Here is a 26530-nt window from a genome sequence, read left to right on the forward strand (position 1 = left end):
ACTGAGACAGCAGTGGTATATTTAGCCATATTATGGATAACATATGCCTGTTTAGGATATTCTGTGCATAGATGCTGTAGGGTAGGAAAGTTTGGAAAACAGGGGATCTCTGTTTGTCGTAAATTACAATCTTTTTACCTCCACCTTTCCATCTTACAGGGATGAGTGTGGCATAATGAAGAGATGTTTGGGTAGAGCCTCACTTTAATGGCCCACTCAGCTGGATTATGGGCTGTATGTGCTATGGATTTTACAGCTTTTTGGACCTGCATTTTTGGTTCCTTGCCTGACCATGACTGTTTCCAGCCCCGTCAGTGCACTGTGAGCTCGAACTATGGCACCTGCTCACAAAGCACTAATATGGATCAAACAGCTTGCGAAATGATTACTTTAGGAGAAAATCTTCCAACAGAGCTGAGATAATCTCTTTTTAATATTACGGTACGTTCACACTCACAGTTATACGCAGTATAATAACATCGCACAAGTGAATCAGCTCATACGCATGCACATGTTCACACACACACACGCACGCACCTTAGCCCACCTGCAGTGTGACCTTATATTTGCTTAATGAGGAGCTTAGTGAGGTGTGTGTGTGTGTGTGTGTGTGTGTGTGTGTGTGTTAGATACACCCCAGTGACTACAGCATGAGTGCATAACTCAGCAGTACATAATTCTCTGCTGTATTGTACTGTAGTGTCTCTAAAATGTCAAAAGGACAGAAAAAGCCACTAAATCTATTCCAAATAATAACATTGGAAATTATGAACTATATTGTTTATGCTTATAATTCTGTTATTATATTTTGTAGATACATACAATGTACTTGCCAAAACCTCATGTATCCATTAGAGTTTTGTCTCGTGATAAAAACTGCAACATTTTCCTTATTTCACAGTTACAGTTTACAGAACTGCATCATAATTATTAACAGATTACAGTTAAGTACAGAAAAAGTTTATCTGCAGGTTCATGTGTTCTCATAGGTCCAAACAAGTAACAGCCACAGTATAAGCTTGTATTGTTCAAGTACAAATGATGTTTCAGAGGGCGTTGTTGTGTGACGATGACGACATATCCAAAATAGATGGAGTGCATTTTCATTTTCCAGCTCTCACAAAGACACACACACACCATCACACAGAGCCACTGTTGTACGAGTGTTTGACATTTAGTAAACTTGCAGAGAGCCAACATCAGTCCTGTCTGCTTGAGAACTTGATCAATACAACTCGAAGTGTTCTGCTCGCTCTCCAGGCGGCCAACATGGTGGGAGGTGGTGAATGCATGTGAAGGAAGTTTGCCTCTCAGTTTGTGTTTGGTGCATTACCCCCCTGTGTGTGTGTATGTCCCTGTGTGCTGGAGTGAGTGTGTGTGTATGTGTGTGTGTGTGCTTGCTGCAGTGCCCCTGCTGAAGGGCAAACAGTAAGGCCCTGGTCAGCATGATGTAGGTCTCCTGGGACGTCCTGGGGTTTTTGGATCAATACCTTTCCTCCTGCATCTCCCTGCCTCACTGTCCTCACCCCTCCTCACCCACTGGCTTGACTTTGGGCTATTTATGGTATCTCTATGGATTAACAAGACCCCAACAATCAATGGACCAAACTTACTATCACTGTACTCTCCCTCCTCTTCTCGCTTTGTATCTCTGCTTGTGTCAGCTCCTTTTCTCTGCAAAACTTTTAGTCCTTGTAGTTTTCCCTTATTGTCCTGAAATATCAGAAACTACTAGAAGTGTAAAGTCAGTTCACAAACACACTGTCCTACGAATAGAAACAAAAACTGAGGGAATATCATTTCAAATGCAGGTGCAATGTGATATGGTCTGTGTTTATATGAGGATTCACAAAGATAATGACCTTTGGTGGTGAAGTGGCAGTTTCCTAAGTTGTAAGTGGGTTTTTTGCACCCATTTAGTAGTTTCTGTAGCTCAATATGACACTACTTATGCAGAGGGCACAGTAGAGGGGAGTGTCTGTAGAAACTGTTGCCCACAGTGCAATTTGGTGTCAGAAATAACATTTGTACCAGCGCCTGTTCAGACCACATCTTAGTGCAAGTGCTGGTGTAATTGTGTTATTTTTGTTGCTTTATATGGAAAAGTAACACCCACACAAACCACTTCACAATCAAATAAACCTTTTATATATGTCAAGTTTTATGCTTTACTTTTCAGCTAGTGACTCACTAAATGCAGCCTGTTTCAGATCACTTGAAAGCACACAAGAGAAACACATTTCATTTTGTTATATCTGCACACGTGTCACAAAAAACTGTTGAGACATTACAAATCAAACAGCAAATGAGAGCTAGGAGCTTCACAAGTGACATCTCCAAATGATAACGGGTTGTCCTAATTAAACCTTTTACCACTGCAACTTACCACCTGTGTGATGGTCTGCCTGCTCATGAAGTTAACAAAAACCTGTCAGTCAGTGTATGTCAGCAGCATAATTCATATCTAACAAAACATTTAAGTAATTATATTTCATAAATGTCCACACAATAGTAGTTTGAAAACAGCATTATATTTTAAATCTGTTGTATTTTGTAGTAAATCTTAAGCATGAACACACATTCTTTTGGTAGTGAACAATTCAGTATTACGTAATATTGTCCACATAATAGATGCATCATACATAATAATAAATACATTACACCAACTCCACCCTCAAGATCAGACATTACCCTCATATCTATGAAATCAAAATATAATACACCACCATTCAACAGCACACACACCTAGTCTGTATGATATCATAATTTGTAAACCATCTGTGGTCATTGTGGTTTGGTCCTCTCTCTAACAATAGGACAGAGTTGAGCACAATGGCACCCTGACCCCCTATTTCCTTTAGTGGCAATCCTCATTAGCTAAATGACAAGCTTCTCCCATGCCATTGTTAATGTATCAGTGTCTGGAGTCCCTGTTGAAGGCAATAACTCTGCTCGGCTAATCATCTAGCGATGATTATCATTCAGTTGTTCATTGTTAGAGGCTGTGAGATGTACTGTAGATATGGAGGGAGAGGGTCAGAAAAGGAAAACTGAGTAATAAAGGATCTGAGATGTGCTTTGTCTGAGGCTGAAAGGTGTGTGATAGAAACACAGACACATATGTAGTGTTAGTGCTGTGATGCCATTAGAGTCAAAAAAAGGATGAGGATGGGGGCTGAGGCAGGAGGAGGGGAAGTTTTTTGAGTAAGATGATGAAGAGGCAGAGGTAGATAAGGCATGCTTCGTGACTATAGGAACAAGGATTATTGCAAGGACAGAGGAGAGAGCACTGCATGCCTTAATTTGTCATGGCTGCTATAGATTTAGCATTTACCTCACATTGTGGTCCCTGATGCACTGACTGCTGTGATTCCTCCTTGATTGTTGTTGCCAATAGTCCTAATCAACTTTTATTTTGTCTAGCTCATATGGGACCATGGAACAGCTCTGGGCTGACAGAGAACCTCTGCTCCACAACCAGGCCAGGATAGGTCGAATCATTGTCCTCAATTTTAGAGCGTTTAGCCTGATATAATCTCTGCACAAAATGGGAACAGCGTCATCATATTGCATTATCTGTTTCTGAGTGGGTGAGACTCTAAGGTAAACTGTAAGAATTCTAATATTTTCTTAATTGAAACAGCATCAAATGATCAGCTTTGTACAGAGTTATCCATGGGTTTTACTGGTTTTACTTTGACCTTCCTGCTGGGTTTTTAGTGATATGTCCACAATGCAAACCAGTCTGTCAGAGTGCAGCGGTAACTCTTGCAAGGATGAAAGCGCTGCAGTATGTACATTAATAGTTTTGGACAGTGCATGGAAGCCTTTAGTCAGACTGTAAGAAAAGAGGAAGGATAGGAGGATGAGGGGACTGGAGTGTTGCAAATAGGCAGGCAGGGAGGGAGGGAGGAGTGGAGGGGACAGAGGTGGGTGTGTCACTTGCCAAAAGGCTTACACATGGCCTGATATCGGACCATTGTAAGACCACCGGGGGCTGGTGACTGTGTTTGTGTGTGTCAGAAAGACAGATCAGGGGAGAAGGAGAGGGAGTGAGACAAAGCAGTGCTGAGCTCTCTGGGATCTCCCGTTGATATTAAACACGAGTTCCTACATATTTGGGTGGACTTTTGAATGCACAATTGAAACTACAGCACTGAGTGGAACTACATTGACTCTGTGCTGTGATATGACAGTAGTGTTACAACTCAAGAATCAATAACAGAAGATTCAAACATGAACAAAAAAAAAAAAAAAAAAATAAAATAAAAAAAAAAAAAATACAATAAACCAAAAGTATGTCAAAACTGTACATGAACTATGAGAATAATCAAACTAAAGCTTGAACAACAGACATGATAGATCTTAGTAGTTTAATGCCCGTTTTTTTATGGTTACTACAGTATACACAATATACACACACTAAGGCATTGCTTAGTGCTTTATTTTCAGTCCCTTGGAGTTTTTGTAATTGTCTCCTAACTCAAACCATGCTGTAGTTGTGGTGACATCTGATTAATGAGAAATACCCTTTTGTAAACCTTTATTTTAAGCAGGAAAATTTCCCTGAAGTAAATACTCTTTCTTTTTCAAGAATGCCTTGATCACACTGACAGAGTTAAACACACATTCACACCTGGAAGCTGCACCAGTACAACTACAGGTGGATTTGCTGGTGACTGAGCAGTTCCAGTGGAGCAGTTAGAGGTTAAAAACTATGCTCAGCCATGGCATAGAGGGAGCAAGTGCTGTTTCACACACCTGCTGGTCAAGGGATCAGACTGGCACCTATTCGGTCACTTGTATTGACCACTCAAAATGTTTTACAATATAATGTCTCATTAACCCATTCATAAACTGATGGTGCATCAGGAGCAGTTAGGGGTTCAACATCTTGCTCAAGGACACTCTAACACACTCTCTGGAGAGGCAAGTGATCAACCCAGGAACTCTGTTTACTAATCGACTGTGCTATCTCCTGACCACGCCGCCCAGTTTGATAATAATCATGTAATCATTTCCAAGGATGATTCTTATTATTCTCATTAGTGCTAACTGTGATGTTTCCTCCTCTTTCCAGCTGTATTTTGGGGCGACATCGCTTTAGACGAGGAGGACCTGCGAATGTTCCAGATCGACAGGACAATAGACCTCACGCAGCACACACACATGCACGCACACTCCCGGCAGGGACACACATCTGGTGAGTGGACTCAGCATCTCACTCTCACTTTATAATCATCACGTAATGCTCTGTCTCATGTTTCCTCTGAAACTCTCTCATTACCCATCAGCTGCAAAGTAAAACAACCTGAATAGGAAGGAAGTAAACGACAGGCCACCTGAGGAATCCAGCATTTATTCTACATTGTTTGTGTTTTGACTCTTGGCACTTGTGTGTGTGTGTGTGTGTGTGTGTGTGTGTGTGTGTGTGTGTGTGTGTGTGTGTCAGGTGGCCTGGATGAACATGAAATTGCAAAGAAGAGAGGCTCGTTATACCTACTGCTGGAGAGAATACTGCAGATTTGGCTTCGGTAAGGACCCTGAATATAACTACATGCTTTGATTTGTGTTACCAAAAACAGTATTGAAGGGACCCTGCTGGTGTTTTTTAATGTTTTAGCCATTTAACCACAAATACTATGTTTTACATTACTGCACACAATTTCCCAAGCGTACCACAAAGGCAACACAAATCTTCTGGGAAGCCACTGCTTTCCGTTCATTTCAGTCCAGTGTAAACATCAGCTTTTCTGCAGAGATGTAAATTTTCATTACATTTCTTTTACCAAGGAGAACCTTGATTGCTGTTTGCAACTGCAACAATGCAAACTTTGATGACAAAGCTGATGAAATTTTCACTGTGACAAATGATAATCTCAAGCAAGTTTAAGTCTCGACTAGTTGATTGTCATTAAATAGTGAAATCAATGAAATGAGTGGTTGCCTGCAGATGTTTGCAGTGCCCTCTCTGGAGCTGTAGCTGCTTCTCTTTGTGTTTCTTGACTGCAATTAAAAACAGGGGGCAATGTTTTTCAGTGATCAATTTACTATTACTATAACAACATTAACATTGTAGCCTGTAGGTCTTGCAAATTAATAGAAAACAACTGTAAATACTGTATTTGCAAATTGCTATTTTCCAATAGTAAACCCTCCCAGACACAACCATTACCACCAAGAATCTGCCGGCCGCAGGCAGAGCACAAGAGCCTCATTTTTCATTATAATGTGAACACAGCTTAAACCATGCAAACCACTGGTCCTTTTAGGCTTACTTTTAATGGAGGATGTCCATTTCACTAAGTCACTCAGTCTGTGCTTGTCTGTGATGTTTCATGATGAGAAAATCAGATGCATCTGAAGCACAGTCAGACCCCAGTGAAGGCTACAGGCTGAAAGATGTTTATTATAAAGTTATTGTCAATACCACAAGTGTTGCTGGACCTTTGACAATTCAAGATTCATTTCCTTCTCCATGCACTTTAAAGGTAAATGAAGTTAAGACAGAACCCTCACTCTACTGAAGCAGCTCAACTCTTGCGGTTTAGACTATAAACTTCTTTGAATTAGAAGTTAAGTAAAGTAGTATATTGCACAGACAGAGTTATTTCTGTTTGAGTTTTATTACTCTCTGATCTGAGAACATACTCTGAAAGGTCACGTATAATGAGAAAAGGTATAATCAAATAATATGGAGGTACATTTATGAACTGATATTTATAATAAAAGCTAGGTCATTTATTTTATTTGAACATCAGGGTTTTCTAAAATTGTGATGCCCCCCACCCCCCACCCCCACACTCTGTCAGACTATCTCCCCAAGAACGTCAGTAAGGGAGCTGCCAGTCCCAAGAGCCAAACTGGGAAAGGTGGGAGGGCTGGGAACGTTGTGAAGAGCCGTATTCCTCGAGCAGCCACATCCCGAGCTGAGAGGATATGGCCTGGAGGAGTCATTCCCTACGTCATAGGAGGAAACTTCACTGGTAAGCAACTCCACTGGACCGCTGCCCGTACTGCTCAGCAGTAAAATACACACCGACTGTGATTGTGTAAAAGTAGGATGTGAAATGTGTGTGTTTCAGGTAGTCAGAGGGCCATGTTTAAGCAGGCCATGCGTCACTGGGAGAAACAGACGTGCGTAACTTTCATTGAGAAGACAGATGAGGAAAGCTACATAGTGTTCACCTACAGACCCTGCGGGTGAGTTTGGAGGATCTCTTTGTACATGTGTGGTTGTGTTTGTGATCGTGTGTGAGTACCTAGAGTTCAGTAGTGACCTTGTCACAGCGAGAGACGATACAGGTCACTCAACAATGGCTCCACTTTCCTTCCTGTCCTGCTCCTGTTTCCCCATCCAACCAATCACACTGCTCCGTTTAAGTGTTTGTATGTGCGTGCAGTTTTTTTGTTCATACTCTGCAGAAGTGCATTGTTCTGTTGAGTGGCAGCACGATGGGGTCAGAGTGTGTTTGTACAGTGGTGGCACTTCACTAGTTGTAAGTCGTGAGGTTTCAGAGTGGCTGAGATCAGGACGTTTGGGTTTGTTGCTCCAAGACATTGTTGTACTTTTAGTATTGACTTAAATGTGCCCATAGCACCATGTATCAAAAACTGTCAAGTACTGAAAACTGACACTGAACATCTAGTCAGATTTCTAATCTAGTTTATTGCCTCTCAACTAGATTTTCAATATTTATTTTATTTTTTGACCTACTTTAAACTATACTTTGTTCAGATTAAGGTCTTTTATGGCTGCTTGTGTCAAGACCAACATTTATCATTTTAAAAATTTGGATTCTGTTTTTTAAATGAAGAACATGGTTTGGCAGAAAAAAACTGTTTATGATTCAGAAATAAAATGCCAAAAAAGTATAATTTTGGTATTGTTATCAAAACTCAAGTATTTTGAGGTACTGCCACAATTATTTAAAAAATTTCAGACCTGAAATTTAATAGGATTTCTGTATACGGACAGAGAAGTCTGCAATAACCTGCACACAATTTATTTTCCCCTACAATAATAGTTGATGCCTGACAAAGAACTATAATAATCAAAACATTGCAGAGGAACAGTGATTAGAAAGTTATTCTTGGAACAAAGAAACTATTTTTTTGCTTTTATATTTCCTGTGTACTGGCACCAGTTGAAAAGTTTTCTTGCATGTTTTCTCTTTTTCTATTCAAGCTTCAATTTCAAACAGATAGTTACACACAATGTAAGTTCATAATGTTGCAGCTGAAGAAGTTTACTTAGAAAATATCTTGATTTTTAAATGTAGATACCTGTAGGCATTTAGATGAGCTACAGATCTGGATGTTAACTGATGATGCCACTTGTCTCATGTACTGTGATAGGCTGGCTCCATCAGAGATTAGACACTTTAATCTGATGTATAAATATCCTGCAGCTTGGATTTGTGGTAAGTGCGACAGAGAGAGGGACTGAGAAAGAGACAGAAAAACGAATACTGCTGATATAAAATACAACCGCTAAACATTTGTGGCATCTGTTGTGTGTGTGTGAAGTAGCTGCACCAATACCAGCGCTGTAAAGGCTGCAAGAAAAGACTCTATCTACTCCAGTGACTCCTGATCCTTACTCCACAATCAGCTCGCTGGATAACTTTAATCAGATTTGTTAGCCTGGCACAGATGTCTCCGCTAACCAGAAAAAGAGACTGTGTGAGAATGTGTGTGTGTGTGTATGCTTTGTGTGTTCTATGAGCAGCGATATGTGAATTCTCACAGCTTATTCACTGTGGGTTATGAAACTGCAGCGCTACTGGAGCCTTGTATGTAAATAAATCCTGCCGCTTTTCCTCTTGTGGATGTTGTACGTTGCAGGAAATCCTGAAAAGACTTTGTGTTTCTGTGTGTGTGAGTGTGTGTTCAGTGTAAACTTAATACAACACTGCTGGTGCTTTTTCCACTGCCAGATGTGTAGTAAGTGTCATCCGCCTATCTCCCTGCTATCAACTTCCTACTAATCCTTATTAGGTGTTGTTCCTATGTGGGTCGTCGCGGCAACGGGCCCCAGGCTATCTCCATAGGCAAGAACTGTGACAAGTTTGGCATCGTGGTGCACGAACTGGGCCACGTTATTGGCTTCTGGCATGAACACACACGGCCTGACCGTGACGATCATGTGACCATCATCCGGGATAACATCCAACCAGGTGAGACTGGTTACACAAGATGCACCTGGGTTTTCTGCTTGAGTCATTCAGCATTGTCTCTATCTGGAGACAAGTAAGGACACTGACGGACAACGTGTGTGTATGTTTTCAAATTCACACTCGTGTCCGACTCAGTGTGAGCGTGAATGAGGCTTTTAATGACTGTGAAGTCACCTAGACTGCCAGACTGTCAGTCACTTTTCCTCCCACGTACTCATCTGTACCACCAGGCATTCACAACCTGACAGGTGTTAAATCAAAATGACAAAGTAGCGTTTCAGATCTGACCCAAGTTTTTATTTAGAAACTTATCAGAGCTCTCTACTTCACCTTCATGTATTTTAATAAATGCCCTTAAAAAGTTCAGACTCAGTCATTTAAATTATGCTTTGTGTGTACAGCGTTGGGTAAAAGAATGCATTTGTGTGCCTGTTTATGGTAGCACACTACCATAATGTGTGTTAATGTGTGATAAAACTCTCATGCTGCTGCTGTCTGTGCGTGTGTGTGTGTGTGTGTGTGTGCATGTGTGTGCATACGTGTGGTACCCAGGCCAGGAGTATAACTTCCTCAAGATGGAGCCAGGGGAGGTCAACTCTCTCGGGGAGCCATATGATTTTGATAGCATCATGCACTATGCCAGGAACACCTTCTCACGGTAACCAGCGGCAACATCTCATCTGTTGACTTGTTTTGAATTTATGAAAACAGATCAGATACATCATCTGCCAAAACAGATTTTTTTCTCAACTTTAAAGTCTGCTCTGTGTTTTGAGAGACAGGGACTGATTGTTTTTTGAATGTTTAAGTTGTGGTTCAATGTTGTGGGGTGGAACTCATAGTTAGAGCTAACCTGACCAAATTTTATCACCTACTGCAAGTAAAGCACCATGTTGAAAATTACTATAACAGTGCAACTCTTGCCTTGTTGCCTATGCACGAGCAACAATAAATCCCACTCTTACAAAGTGATATAATCTAGTGCAGTTCAGTTGTGCACTAAATCAGATGGAAGATTTCAGCATCACAAAGTTCCCTCCCATTGTTTTAGATTTCTCCACTATCTTAAATCAGCCAGTTTTGATTTGGCAGCGTGAGCCGTCATGGGCTCACTTTACATGCTTTCCATGTGAGGATGCTTTGTAATTTCTACCATACCTTCTCTCACAACCTCTCCCATTCCCCACTCAGCCCTAACTCACAGATAAGAAGAAAAACCAGTAATAGCCACACAAACAATGTGATTTTGTGAAATCTGATTTTCAAAATTAAGGGTTGTTCTTTGAACATGTCAAATGATATCACTGAAGATAAACGTATGTGTTTTCATGTTATGTTTGTGTGTCTGTGTGTAGGGGCATGTTCCTTGACACCATCCTTCCATCCAGAGATGAAAACGGGGTCCGGCCTGCTATTGGCCAGCGGACCAGGCTCAGTAAAGGAGACATCGCACAGGCAAGGAAGCTGTATAGATGTCCAGGTACTGATATATTTTCTATGAGACCACAGTGTGTATGTGGGTGTGTTGGTGCATGTGTGTGCTGTCGTCATAGCTAAGGAACAAAAGATGACCTCTGTTTATCTGCTCACATCTTTGGTGTGAAATTGGCCCGCCCCCTCTGCTCTCCAAGGCACAGAAGTGAAGTTGAGTAATTTGTTTTTCCATGTAACGCTTCCTTCTCTGTTTTCGGGTCTCAAGCTCATCACACACACACACATACACACATACACACACTCATTTCCATCAGTTCTTGCGCACACCCGTGCTGTTCTGGCGTCCCTCTGGTCCCCAGTGAGCCTTTCTGACGTGATCTGGGTCTGCTCTCAAACCAAGCTGTGCAGTAATGTCGCAAAGGTTTACGATCGCAAATACTGCCCACACACATGCAGTTACATCCTCAAGATGACTTTAGACTCTAGGTCATTGTGTATGCATGATGTATTGTATGTGAGACAAACAGATGAAATAACATTCTGGTTCACTTAAATTCACAAGTCTCTGTTTTTCAGTGTTTTTGTGTGTGTATACATTCATTTTGACTAATTTTGATCAGTTAAAATATTTACCTGAAAATATAAACATATCAAATGTGCTTCTTAATATCTATAACAGTTTAGGCAAAGCATGATATTTATCTGTGCAAACACCCAGAAGTATATTACAATATATATGTTATTCTACTAAAAATCCATTTTGATAGTGGAGAGAGAAGAAGACTGTATTAGTGTGTCTCAGCTGGAAATAGATACAACTTCAACCTTATAAGGTCATATTTGAGTGATACCATATTCACTGACAGATGAACAGAGCCCCAGGGCATTGTGGGGGGAGAACAGCATGCATGATGGGATAGGAGGGGCACATTTGGCTAACCTCCTTTTGAGAGGGAGCGACAGCGTTAAACTCAAAATGAAGCATAAAGAGAGCTATATTGTCTGATATTTTTCCACTAATACTCGTCCAGCTGTAATCGTTTTTTTATTTTTTATTTTTTGGTTGTTGTCAGTATGATGAATGAAACGTTCATCACTCTTGTTCACTTTCAGTAAATAACTCTACTAGGGAATATTTAATGCCTCTAAATGGTGACAGGGCTTAATGACTGTGGTTGGACCTCACAAGTATACTGATACACACAGGAATACCAACACGCATACTGTAACCTCCTACATGTAAAACTGAAAGAAGCCAAAGACAACGTGAAACATGAGTTTGTTTGGGAGGATAATTTTAATTCCTTTACTCTTTCCTGACTCAGAAATACATTTCTAACAGTTTCCATATGGACAGATCAAATAATATAGACATAAACGTTGGCACCACATTGAGTGTGTGAGGCTGTTGTTTTGACAAAATAGTCCATGGTGTATTTATTTTTGGTAAATCGGCAGTTTAAAATAAAAGAGGAAGAATTTTGTGCAGATTGAGAATAATAATAGATATGGGAGCCATGTGTTCTTTAATAACATACCAATTTTAAGTCGTCAGCACACGGCTGAAAGGATTATGCTCAACAGCAGGACTTACCACAAAAATGTAACTCCATCTGTGTGTTTGTATGTTTGTGTGTGTGTGTGTGTGTGTTGCAGCATGTGGAGAGACGCTCCAAGAGTCAACGGGCAACTTCTCGTCTCCTGGTTACCCCAATGGATACCCCTCATACACTCACTGTGTCTGGAGAATATCTGTTACACCCGGAGAAAAGGTACACACACATGCACACATACACACAGTAGCACCCTGTGGTGCAGTGAATGTGCACGCATAGCCAGTAACAATAAGAGACTGCTGACAGGATGACTGCATATTGATTAAGTCTTAACACTACAGGTACCACCCTCTTCCTCTCCTCTGATTCCTGTCGTCCGGTGTCTGATGTGCATAGATTTGGATTAAATGTACTGTTTTTTTTCTTCTTTTACTCTTCCAGATTGTTCTCAACTTCACCACCATGGACCTGTATAAGAGCAGTCTGTGCTGGTATGACTACATCGAGGTTCGGGACGGATACTGGAGGAAAGCTCCACTGCTCGGTAAGATCAAGAGACAGTCAGCCAGGGGTGAGCTGGAGGAGGGAGGGGGTCAGATGGGCACTGGTTACCCTGAAAGAATATGAACAATGAAACAGCTTTTTCTTATTCTAATAATTTCTACTGTTCATACCAGCCATTAAAATGTCTAGTGTTATCACTTTCAATGTAAGTGGACAGAGTTAGTATAAAACTGGACTGTGGATTTTGGTTACTTACAACTGTGGCTCATTAGGAATGTTTCTTTTTTTCTTTTTTTTAATATAAACAATATGAGCAGAAGTACTGATTTTAGGAAGAAGTCTGTATATACTGTAGCTTCAGTGGACCTTACCCCCCCTACCCCTCACTCTCCATGGACACTTCCTATGGGCATAGCTTGTTTAATTTAAAGGTTAAATAATGTAGAATGTAAGTAAAAGTACTGTACTTAAGTATAAATTAAAGGTACTTGTAATTTTCTCTAGGGTTCCCATTTTGGACCAACTTTCTGATTCTCAGCAATTCAGAGATAAATACTGGACTGAAATATTGTAATTGTAGGCTGATCAGATTCCCAGAAGCTCCACAGCAGTTTATGTGCCTTTGAGGCAGGATTTTACAACTCTGGAAAGTTACTACAGTGGTAATAATTTGCTTCTTGGTCCTGACACTTGCCAATAAACCAGCAGAATTAGCAAAATGCTACATTCTCCATGCTAGAAGGTATTATACCTGACATGCTCTGTGTGCAGTTATGTATTTTAGTAGCCACTGCAGTAGGTTGCAAGGTGTTGCAGAGGCAGGACAACACAATCTACAATAAATTCCTCTCAAACTTAATGTATGTGTGTGTGTGTGTGTGTGTGTGTGTGTGTGTGTGTGTGTGTGCCTGTGTGTGCGTTTTGCAGGCAGGTTTTGTGGAGATAAAGTTCCTGACGTCTTGATTTCCACTGATAGCAGAATGTGGATTGAGTTCCGCAGCAGCAGCAACTGGGTGGGAAAGGGCTTTGCTGCCATTTACGAAGGTAACTCATTAAATCAATCAAACAAGTTAACAAATTAGTAAGTACGTAAATGTACAATATGTGAATCCACAGATTGCAAACCCACTGTGCATGATAAAACAAAGAAAGGCTCAGCTTTGTGACTTTGTGACTTTTGTGTGACTTCTTCTCGGGGCGTTCATTATTCATAGTGTACACAGAATGTGTTTCAGGTGTTTTGGGTCAGCAGAGTTAATGGTAACCCATCCCATCCCTGTCTCTTTCTCATTCTCTCTCACTCTCTCTGTCTGTCTCTCTCTCTGTCTGTCTGTGTTTCCTGTGCAGCGATCTGTGGGGGGGAGATCACCAAGGACTCTGGACAGATTCAGTCTCCCAACTACCCTGATGACTACAGACCCTCCAAAGAGTGTGTGTGGAGGATCACTGTGTCAGAGGGCTACAACGTTGGGCTCAGCTTCCAGGCTTTTGAGGTGACTCACATTGTGTGTGTGTGTGTGCTTAGGAATGTCTGGGTCAAATTTCACGCTCGTATAGCTGCTAGGAAGTTAACAAAAGTGGTGGTGCGTGTATATGAGTGTGTGTGTGAGTGTGAGTGAGTGTGAGAGAGAGAGAGAGTGCAGAGACACAGAGCAGGCAGCTGAGGATTAATTTTGTAGTTGTTACGCTGTAAAAATGTCAGTGTGCTAAATGACTCAATCTGTATCCAACCTGACTTCACACATGAAAGGTCAGAGTTCCCCTTTTCACTGCTGCTAAGGTCAACTTCTTAAGAACTACACCAGTCTTATTAGACACCTTCCACTCTATACTATTCTATTTCTCTATTGTATTCTGTTCTGTTATATACATTTAAGCCTTTTTAAGATTCAAGTGCAGCATGTTGTGCACCATTGTCTGCTTATTCTCAGACATGGTTTAAAATGAGTTTTTTCCAGGGAAAATATCTGATGCTGTTCTTAACATGATAATATTCAAGTGTTGTGGGACAACACTCCCCTCTTAAAAGGTCTCATTATGTATGTATAAGTTAAATGTGTCCTTTAAGTTTATTGATAGAACACGGCTCAGGCAAAATACCAGTATATGTCAAGTCTGTAGTAGTTCTGTCAGTGTTAAAGAAGAGAACAATTTTGTCTTTCAACTTAACTATTGCTATTGTAGTTTTCCTCATCAGTTTCACTGCTGAAATCTCAGAGTAGCTAATGGTGGTATAATGGAGTCCACCCAAGAAAGTGACATAAGCAGTTAAGCCATCATCATAAATTGTAGTTTTATGAAACTTGTTTGGGGAAAAAAGTAACTTAATTATCCTATCTGTCTATTGTAAATGTTTATTAGATTTTCTGGACTGATTATGCTGTTATTTACATACTGTGTGAAATGCTTTCTCTTTCATGAACCTTTAGTATTCCCAAATCTTTTAATCAGCAAATAACTTGCTGATTAAACCCAAGAATGAATGACAAAACTACACAATTAAAACCCAGCTTGTGAAAAGCTTTAATAGGTTTTCCATTTGCCTCAATAATTTAACAATAAAAAAATCTTTAAATTCCTGAAAGAGAAAGACATTTTAAGCTGCATATACCACTGAAGATATCTGAGGTGACAGTAAAATGTCAGCGAGGACACTGATATTTACAGGAATGTTTTGTATCTCGCTGTGTGCTTGTGCGTACTTACATGACTGCTTTTGTAGATCGAGAGGCACGACAGCTGTGCGTACGACTACCTGGAGGTGCGGGATGGCCCTCTGGAGACGAGCCCCCTGATTGGTCGCTTCTGCGGCTACGACAAACCTGAGGATGTGCGCTCTACGTCACACACACTCTGGATGAAGTTTGTCTCAGACGGGACGGTGAACAAGGCCGGCTTTGCTGCTAACTTTTTCAAAGGTGTGTATGTGTCTGTTGATTGTTGTTTTTCTCACATGGCTTTTGGACCAAAGCATTCTTTATGTGTGTGAAAATGTGCTTTGACGTGTGTGTTTTTCAGAGGAGGATGAGTGTGCCAAGCCAGACAATGGTGGATGTGAACAGAGGTGTGTAAACACTCTCGGCAGCTTCAAGTGTGCCTGTGACCCAGGCTATGAACTGGCTCCTGACAAGAAGAGCTGTGAAGGTAACTGCTTGTGTGTGTGTGTGTGTTGTGTGTACGTGTGTCTGGTATGCTGAACTAATGACTGCATTCCTTTGTATGCCGTGTGTTTCTGTAGGATATGAGTCTAACTCATCAGAAAAAAAAACATCCGAACAGCCTCCATCAACAGGAAAAAACATCTTTCTGACACAAAGCCACATGCCTCGTTGTTCCAGTGCCACAAATGCTGTGAAGGTCCTTTTAATCCCATGAAATAGATTAACTACCCATAATGACCCACATACTGAAACAACTGAGCAAACCACTTCTGAGGCAGAGAGAGAAAAAGCTCTGCTAGTGGAATATCCAAATTGTGGTTTTGATGTATTTCTTTGAAGAGCAGTAGTTACTGGCACTGGCATCCCCAGTGAATTAATGTGTGGGAAAATGGATTTTCCTAAAGAAAAACAAAAAAAACAAAGGGTGTCGACACACACACTTTTAGTAACACTGAGCCTAGTGGTCAGAAAAGGGTTGAGAAAAATAACTGGACAAGGCCAGAAAATGTGTTGTGGTGTGGAAGAAAACCTGTGGTAAAGAGGACAGGTGTTTTTGTGAGTAATGTCACCCACTTCCCCTTAGAATTAACAAACAGATTCTTTTTAGCTGAATCCAGAGGCTGTGGGGGAAAAAAATTCCCTCTGGGATTGTTAGAAGAGCAGAGGCTGTCCACATTCCAGCCGTAACTTTATCAAAAATATCACACTCCTGACCAAAATTAACGCTGTACACAACTGCAGCAGTAAAATCCCCCCAATGCACAAAGCCAGCTACTCAACCATGATGGCTCACAGCTGTGTTGTAAAAATTCTGGACATGACAGACTGGATTTTGTGTAGCCACAAATGCAGTAGTTCACAATTATGAAAACTCATGAAACTGAAACCATAACTAGTTAAAATGACAGCAATCAAATCTATACTACCTACTGCTGCGCTGTGGACTGTGGCAGTGGTTGGGGAATCCTGCTCTCTTAAGTTAAGTTTTTGAGGGTATAGTGTATTATGCTATTCTCCCCATGTGTCCTATTCATCTCTACATTTTCAACTCTTAATTAAAAGATGCAAAAAAACAAGGTGAAATATAACAAACAAAGCAGGAAAGTCTAAGGATGATAAAAGCTCAAACAGCACTGAGTCTCAGCTCCAAACTTCTTTTAGCCTGTTTCTGAATGGTTTGTATCTGTGTGTTTGCAGCGGCATGCGGCGGTCTTCTCTCTAAGTTAAATGGGACCATCAGCACTCCTGGTTGGCCTAAAGAGTATCCACCAAACAAGAACTGTGTGTGGCAGGTGGTCGCTCCCACTCAGTACCGCATCTCCATGCAGTTTGAGGCCTTTGAGCTGGAAGGAAACGAGGTGAGTGTATCTGTGTGTTTGTATGTAACATGTTCATAGAGTTAACAGGGAGATGCTGACATAGCAGCTGCCTCGCGCATATATGTCTTACAGAGGCCTTATTTGTGTGTTTAGGTATGTAAATACGACTATGTGGAGGTGCGGAGTGGCCTCTCATCCGACTCGAAGCTGCATGGTAAATACTGTGGCACGGAGGTCCCTGAGGTCATCACCTCTCAATACAACAACATGAGAATTGAGTTCAAGTCTGACAATACCGTCTCCAAGAAAGGCTTCAAGGCTCACTTCTTCTCAGGTAAGACAAGTGTGTGTGTGCGTGTGTGTGTGTGTGTGTGTGTGTGTGTGTGTGTGGGTGGAACCATGTAGCCATACCTTGGCAAAGATGTGTTGGCAAAGTGAGCATAGGAACAGCAGAATGATTGATTATGCTGCAGGTGCAGTCTGAGAGATTGCATTGGCCGTTCTAATGTTTCGAAGTTGGAATCCATTTAAGTCACATAAAATCCACACTGACCACAGCTACTGCCACTATAAACTTTCTAAAGCCAAGAGAGTATAAAACATTTTGGGTGGAGTATATAATATGAGACACTTTTAACAGGTGAAAAATGATTTTTGTATCTTATCCATTGTTTGGAGGAGCCCACAGGCTGTAAGAGTAGATCTTACTTAATCATGTTTTTACATGCAGACCAAATTTCCATCCTACTTGCCAAAGAACACTAATATTTAATGATTCATTGATGTTTTTAGATGTTTGTTGCCAAGTTTTTGTTAATTTATTTTAATTGATTTCGATTTTTTTCACCGCATACAGTGACAACACAGTCAAAGCTAACTTTCCATACCTTTACTTTTCATTGTTCTACTTGATTGGAATTGGATGTTGGTACACATAAAGTGTGTCCTGCAGACATAACATAAACAACATAATATAAACAGAGCTTCTAGTACACCACAACGATTATTTTATAAGTTTTATTTGTCTCAGCAAAAAAGGTCAGGCAGGCAGGAAAACATAGGGATGCTTATATTAAACTTCATGCCAGATATGATGTCATCTGCCCACCTCTGCTTTGTGTTATTGTCTTTGTGTATGTTTGCTTGCATTTGTGGAAGCGTCCATATATATATGTGTGTACATCTCTTTCCATACCGTATCAGTTTTCCTGCTCGTCTATATGCTCTGTGTCTGTCTGTCATGCTGTATCTCCCGAGCCTCCTCCGGCTCTCTGTCCCCCATTGCACCCATCCCGCGCTCTGCCCTCTCTCCTTCAGACAGGCTGGCTCTGTGTCAGGAGCGTATGTTTGTGTTTGAGTCATGCCAGGACATAAAGCACGGCCGCTCTCCCGCTCGTGGCCGTATCAACAGCAAGCCTGCAACCTCATCAAAGGTCAGAGGTAACATGACCTCACAATCGGCATCTCTGATTGGCTCAGGTCTACCATGTGATTTGAGGGAATGGATGGATCCTGTTTTGGTGTGGATCATTGTTTAATCCATTCTCCTCCAGAGGGAAACGTGTGCTGTGTCCCAATTCCCTACTGGGTGCTGTTACTATTATGTGCCAACCAGGGCAATTATTTTCTCAATCTACAAATTTCTTCTTACACATATGAAGATTTTGGTCTAATGTGATAGATAACTGTGGAACAGGTTACACATTGGCTTCAGCTTAATGTTTTATATATGATTTTCCATGCCATAATGTCAGATATCTTAATATGAATTAAATTAAATTACTTGCATATTTGTATCACAGTAGTATGTTATTTTACAAAAGAACTCTGCTCCTTTGTAATAAAGGGAAATCACACATGATGCGCATACACTATGTACTGAAAATACACCAAGAATTAGTACGTAGCATGGAATTTGGACACAGCTACAATTTCCCCATAAAGACACAACAAATATCCCCTACTCGCTATAGAGGGGATGAATTTGTTGGATGCTGACATCAGATAATAACAATTTTTAGGAAGATGTTCTGAGGAGAAGATCTGGATTTCTTTTTCTTTCTGCTGAAACTGATCAGCTCCAAAAGGCAGCTTCATTTTAACAATGTGCTACTTCCTCCTGCTCAGAGGAAGTAGTGCTGTCAACACCTGGAACACACAATTAAACCGCTCAGTGGAGTGTGGTTGTAGAGAAATGACGTACTCAGATACAGATAATGTGTTTGTGTGTACATGTTAAAAGTTGCTGCGTGAGCGGCTCAGCTATTGTCAGAAACTTCCAGGGATAGCTTTTGGTTGGTGACAAGCCAGCAGCTTTAGGGAGGTCCCTTCAGCCTCCCACACACTACTAATCCATGTGAGTGTGCATGTGTGTGTTTGTGTGTGTGCGTGCATGTAGACATTGTGTGCTTGACCTGAAGAAAGCTACAATGAACACTGTGTAGCATCAACCGCAAAGCTTCTTAGCCTGTGATAGGGTGAGACTGAGCCCACAATAGCACCGTAATACCACATCAGACACAGACAAACACACACAAACACAGACACACACACATACACACAGAGCAGGAGAGAGAGAGAGAGAGAGAAGGATTTACTGGTTTCATTAAAAGCAGATCTAGTTTGATTCACAAGCTCTTGAGTTGAGGTGAGACTGGGCGTCTGTGTCTAATCTCACATCTCTTTATAGGAATCTGTCTCTCACTCACAGTCACAAACACACACCACACACACACACACACACACACACACACACACACACACACACACACACACATACACATGCTCTGTCTCCCACACTCTTCAGTCTTCCTGTGCAGTCATCTGTCCATCTCCACCTCTCTCTTTTTGTCTCTGACACCATCAATGGTCAATGTGGCAGCTGCACACTTGCTTCTTCCACCCAGCGATCTGCTCTGTTCCCCCCAGTGTTCAGCCTCACTAAGGGGCTTTGGTCATCACCCAGCCATCCTGAGGAGGAGCCATGTAGTTAGGCCCAAAAGCTCAAAATGAGAGGATGAAGAGGAGAAAATGAGCAAGAATCGAGAAAACACCTTAATCAATGATTTTATATTCATGTTGTGCAGCCAAACATTGTTCATATCCACAGAACCGAAAGCCAGGCTTGCTGTTTCTCCCTCGTCCCAGACTTTATGCTAAGCTAAGATAGCTGTCTGCTGGCTTAAACTTCATATTTTGCCAAAAGACATAGGAGTGGTATGAGTATTCTCAGCTAACTCTTTAAAGATGCTATTTGTAAATTTTGCTATCGCTTCATAGTTAACATCAGCTTTATCAGGTGTTCATACACCAAACGTGACTTCAACATCAAATTTCATTCCCTTACTCTCCAGGCAGCACTTTACTTGCCTTGCTGTGCTAATATTATTGCTAATACTGCTAATATTACTGTACTACAATCATAAAAAGTACAGTATAACCAGATATTAATAAGCAAAAAGAATTTATTATAGTTGATTTCATGTAACGCAACCCTTTTATATACTTTTATTGTACTTCAACTCTCCTTGTTAGTATGCAAATTTATGGAGCAAAGTTCTTCAAAATCTATAGGGAGAGTTAGTGGTCTACATTTAGATGTCACCATGACAACTTAATGTCCCACATATCCTCCATATAATGTGTAGTGGGACACACACAGAAGTAGGTCTCCAGTATCTTTCCAGATTTATGACAAAAGGCTTATGGGATTCAAATGTGAAGACAGAGTGACGCTCTCATCAGGTTTTACAGCTTCTCCTTAGTTGGCGACTGATATAGCAGTGGTGGTCTGGCCCGAGGAGAGAACAGCTGAGATATGGTAGAGGAGTTTCTGAGCCAAGGTCGAGTTTGACCACAGAGCAGCCGTAGCTATGACCCAGAAGAGTAGCACAAAGACAATTTTACCGGCCAAATAAACCAGACTCAGACTAGTACACACAAATGAATTAAACTCTTTGTTGGTGTCTTTTTAGGTTGTTTTTCTCAATATCTATTAATGCTAATATTTGGCAGCATTTTCTGTTGATATTATCCCTCCTTTTCCTCTAAACTTTCTTCTAGAAATCTTTGGATGTTAGTATGGTAACAGGTTGGGCTGCAGACTGTGTTTGAAGGTGTGATGGTTCTGTCCATCTTGTTGGGCTTTAACTCTCAGTCATGTGATAACTGTGAGTTTAACTTGACAGTTGAATAACATTCTGGGTGAACATGTTAGCGAGCACTCCTATTTTTTGTTCATCTTTTTAAATCATTTTTGTCACTTTCCCTAACTTGTACTGCACCTTTTTCTTCACTGACCTCACCAACTTATTTTCCCTCTGTTCATGTCTGTGTTGTCCCTCCTTCTCTGCCTTTTCCCTGCTGTCTCTTCCACCCTCCCTCTTTTTCTTATCATCCTCTTTTCCTTCTCAAAACCTCTCCTCCCCGTCCTTAAGGTCTCATCCTTCCACTCCTCTCCCCCGCTTGACCTCTTGCCTCCCTCCACCCCATCTCTTTTGCTGTTTCCACATGAGTGATGTGTTGCATGTGTGTCTCTCACAGACAAAGATGAATGCAGCAAGGACAACGGCGGCTGCCAGCACGAGTGCATCAACACAGTGGGCTCTTACGTTTGTCAGTGCCGCCATGGCTTTGTACTGCATGAGAACAAACATGACTGTAAGGAAGGTGGGTTTCACGTACATTCACATCCGCACACACACTGGCATAAATACATTGGAACGCACATGCACGTCCTTACACATCCACACAGGCATGTCCTCATTCATAAAAACAGTCATCGTCCATCACACAGTCCCTACTCTGTCAACCCACATCAGAGTCCGCCTGACAACAGACTGGCCCTCTCCATTTGAGGGAAACATACATGTTTTTCCACACTTGCAAGCAGAGCTGTAGACTTGAGGCTTTGGATCTGGGCTGACTCAAGTCACAAACATAAAAACTTGATACTTGACTTCAGTTCATTTTGACTGCCTTTGAGATTTGACCAGCTGTAGAATTAATTTAACTTGAAAGCAAAAACATTCAAGTCTCAAGGTTTGACTTAAAATCCAGAAACAACAACAACAACAAAATCAATAAAACTCTTCAGCAACATAACTTGAATATTTAGTTATCTGGCCTGTGCATTGAAAGGACTTGGAGTCCTGCCAACACAGGTTTAAATGAACAGGAGATTTTTCAGTTGTAATAGTCAACATTTAGAGACCTGAAAGACTTTAGAGTTGAACTTGTCTTAAACAACTATAAATAAGTTTACTGCATGTCCCATTTTGCAAAATAAGTCTGAATTTCTTGGTCAGACTGTACGGTATCAATTTTGACACGTCAAATGGTGCCTGTTGTAAATATCAAGATTCCACTGCGCTTGTTCCAAAGTAGGTGTTAATAACCATGGACCATTTCAATGACACTCTTACCAGTTGAACAATAATAGCAACGTAGCAGATAGAAAGCAGATAGTGTAAACAGAGCAAATGGAATGCAAAAATAGCCGATAAAGACACATATTTTTTATACAGTGTTCTTGCTCAATCATATTGTTCCTCAAAGCCTTGTAGAAAATGCTTTGTGGCTGGGCTGTGCCGGTCAGCACGGGTCCAAAGCGGTTGGAAACCACTGCTCTACTAGACTCGAGAACCACTCTGAACAACTTTAGACTCAACTTGAACTTGTCTCACATGACTTGGGATTGGACCTGAACTTGCTTCAAAAGACAGACAAACAGCTCTGCCTGTAAGTCACCAAAGCTGTGATTTGTGTTGAACGGGCAGAGGAGTGAGGGGTTCAGTTTGACAGAAAACATTATTTATTAAAAGATGTCAGCATATTCCCATGTGCACACACACACACACACACACATACACACAACTATTGAATTGACATATTATGCTCAGCTCTTTGAAGTTGAACTTTTGAACGTGTACACACACACACACACACACACCACATCAATACTCACATACACACCTCACTAAAGGCTCCCTGCGCTGCTCATAAAAAGACTCAGGTTTCAAACATCTGGGAGCTTGAAAGCCTCACATGTAGCGCCGTCTTCCTGTGTGTATGCGAGTGTATTTATGTGTGCATTAGACCGGCTTGACCCAGTAAGCTTGCAGAGTCATGCAGATCCATATTCCCATCACACAGCTTGTATCTGTGTGTGGTTATGTACATACATACATACTGTATGTGCTTGTGATGGTTTCAACATGTGGAGAGACACTTGGATAGCCTGACGTGTTGTTAACATGTTGGATTGATGCACGTGATATTAGTTACCTGCCAGAGGTGTGTAACACTATGAGACACCAGCAAATACAACTTAAAATAAGTAACTTAATGGTCACAGATTCAGTTTCATTCAGTTTTCATGAAATGAACACATCTGTTAAGTATTAACCTCATTACTGCACATATTGTAATGCGATTACACTGTTACTGACATTAACCTTGTTTGTTAGTTTAGTTTTTTTAAACTGCTGACAGTATGAGGTTCTATAAAGTCTCCTATGGCAATAGTTTGTAAGGGATGTGACATCTGTATTCGTAACATTGCATGTCAGGAAACTCTCTTTTACATTGTTCTTGTAAATCCATCCCTCTCATTCTGTACATGGGTTCAGTCTGTCTGACTCTAAATAAAAACTGTCTCTCTGGAAAACATGTTGTTGTCTTGTAAATGCCTCCTGCCTCCCATCGCCTTCATTGTGCCACCCTATTCATGTAACTCACACCACACATACATATTCCCCTGATCTCTGTCCCTGAAAGCTCCTGCTGACTGCTGCTCCTGCTTTTGGTGCAGTTTGTAAATGATGCAGTTAGCAAGTCTAACTTCAACCAGAAGCGGTTGCTACACAATTGTTAGCATGTTAGCCCCACAGCTGATGTGTTGGCAGGAATTATAGTATTACAGCTTTAGTCAGTCACTTGTCCATGAGTGACTACTGAAACCAAGCTGCTACGCTGCAGTAAATTTGTGAAAAAGTGTTGGATTTGTTGGATTTTTTCATGGGATTCTGTTGCTATCACTCAAAGCTATAGTGGGTGCAAGTACCAGTGTGTGAAATTGAGGAACCTGAAACTGTTTTTTGAGATAAATCCAAAGATGTAACACTGAAGAACTGATTAAACCTGATAACATGAAATTCTCTTTTCATACTGTAGGTATGTAATGGCTGACATATACATGATATAAGTTTTATTTAACATTGACTTATTCTGCTGTTACAACTAATTCTAATTAAAATGTCACCTTTTATTATTGTTTATGGGTTAAGATGTCAGTGCAATAAAACAAAGTAAACTTGGAATTTTTCTTTCTTTTAGTTCTTCGTGCTTAGTGTTGGTTTAGGCCATGCAGCCATGTAAAGTCCAACTGCAGCAGTCTCTGTGCAAAGCATACGTGCATGTGAAATTGACACCGAACTTGTCACCAGGATGTGTTTCTTTGAGATCTCTTCTCTCTAGTTTGGTTCTCTCGTTTCTCTCCTTCCTGTTTCCTTTCCATTTCCTCTGACCTTTTCCTGTGCAGACACGATTTTAACTTCCTCTCCATGTGTGTGCTTGCGTGTTTCTCTGTGTGTCCAGCTGAGTGTGAGCATAAGATCCACAGCCCCACTGGGACCCTGAGCAGCCCTAACTGGCCAGACAAGTATCCCAGCCGTAAGGAGTGCACCTGGGACATCACAGCCACACCAGGGCACCGAGTCAAGATTGTAAGTGTGCATCAACTGAAGCAGCTAACAAATGTCTCTGGGCTCTCTCTCTCTCTCTCTCTCTCTCTATAGGCCTTTTTCTTGAGCATTACTGGCATGCCTCCTTCTCCTCATAACAATGCATTATTCTGTCTGTGGGGTCATACTGTATGTAAAAGCCTCAGGCCACCCTGCCTCCCCCCAGTGATCTCTCTTTTCCATGTTCCACATATGAAACCCAAAAGTGAACGTGGAAGAAAGTGCACATTTGTATATTCGGGCTAACTGCAAGCGTGTGCTCATGCGTTAGAAAGAGGCCTTGGGCAGTGGCCATCTGTGTCTTTGTGTCTTTCTGTGTGTGTGTGTGTGTGTGTGTGTGCGTGCACGGAAGCTGCATGCGCTCACACATGCGTACGTTTGAATGTGTAAGCATTTATGTGTCGACACAGATAGTTCACATTTTATGAAAATACTGCAGTGGTACTTATTTATATTTATAAAGTGAATCAGAAAGACACTTATAATGAACATTTTTGATTGAGAGTTTTGTTTCTGATAGAGAAACTCAGACACCATTTCCAAATTGTCTCTGTGGAGAAGATGCAGTGTCACATGCATTATGGACAATAAAGGATGAAAAGTTCCAAGTCCTGGTTAATTGGTTGCATGGTTAATTCTCCAGAGAACAGAGAGAGAGAGAGAACAGAGGAGATAATCTAAACTCCTGTGACAGTCGTTAGTTTGGACACATGATGTTTGACTAACAGTGTTAGTGGGATGCAAATGGGGAATCTCCTGACTCAGGTGCATTCACAGAAGATACATAGCACTGTTTGCACACTCCATTTACCACAGTGATGGACTGGTCTACACACACACACACACGTAGTTACTTCTATGGTCATGAGGACTACAGAACATTGTTTCTGCTCAACACACTGTTGCAGGTAGAGATTGATTGGGTCTGCTGCCGGTCACTGCTCCAATGCTCTAAAACCTAAAGATATTCAGTTTTGTATGACTTAAGACAAAGAGGAGGAGCGTAGTTTTGGTAGTTAAGACTGAAAAATTATTTTAACATACCGTAGTTGCCAACTTATTTTCTGTCAGATGACTAATAATTAATCAACTACTCATTCTAACACGAAAAAGTGTTAAAACTCACAAAGATACAAGTGCAGGAGCAGACAGTCACACACATCCTCGCATTCTCAAAGCGTGCTTCATATAATCCTCCTAAAATCTACTCATGTTCCCATGCAAATACGTAGTGTCTCACACACACACACACAAATGCAGTGCAGTCTTTACAATATGCACAACACACACACACACACACACACACACACACACACACACACACACACACACACACACACACACATACAGTCTGTACTCCTGCAGAATATTAGGATTTGGCTCCTCACCTCACTTCCACTCTGCCACATGCTGAGCTCGCTGCATGTTATCAAAAATGGTCATCAACTGTCATTTAGTTTTGATAATCTCATATCACCGCTTACATAACCTAAAACATATTACATCATCAGCTACGATAACATGTTTACAGGTTTTTGCAGATGTAGTCACACCTTTTGAACGTGTGACTACATGTGATTTGCAAATTTGGAAAATATGTACTTTGAGCGTTGCTTTCTGTTTTACTTTGTAAAG

At 41.1% G+C, this 26530-nt stretch overlaps 1 protein-coding gene across 1 annotated transcript in view; it reads left to right on the forward strand.

Annotated features, from left to right (window-relative positions):
• Positions 1-26530, forward strand: part of tll1 (tolloid-like 1) — a 44282-nt gene that overhangs the window by 12227 nt on the left and 5525 nt on the right. The window contains 18 exon segments of the mRNA XM_018690909.2: positions 5081-5203; positions 5453-5520; positions 5522-5534; positions 6813-6986; positions 7086-7203; positions 9001-9179; positions 9732-9837; positions 10535-10659; positions 12270-12385; positions 12611-12713; positions 13601-13717; positions 14021-14166; positions 15396-15591; positions 15692-15817; positions 17032-17192; positions 17307-17487; positions 21696-21821; positions 24750-24877. Of these exon segments, the coding sequence (XP_018546425.1) occupies positions 5081-5203; positions 5453-5520; positions 5522-5534; positions 6813-6986; positions 7086-7203; positions 9001-9179; positions 9732-9837; positions 10535-10659; positions 12270-12385; positions 12611-12713; positions 13601-13717; positions 14021-14166; positions 15396-15591; positions 15692-15817; positions 17032-17192; positions 17307-17487; positions 21696-21821; positions 24750-24877 (2306 nt within the window).

The sequence above is a fragment of the Lates calcarifer genome, linkage group LG5, assembly GCF_001640805.2.
Source record: "Lates calcarifer isolate ASB-BC8 linkage group LG5, TLL_Latcal_v3, whole genome shotgun sequence".
Classification (NCBI taxonomy): Eukaryota; Metazoa; Chordata; class Actinopteri; family Centropomidae; genus Lates; species Lates calcarifer.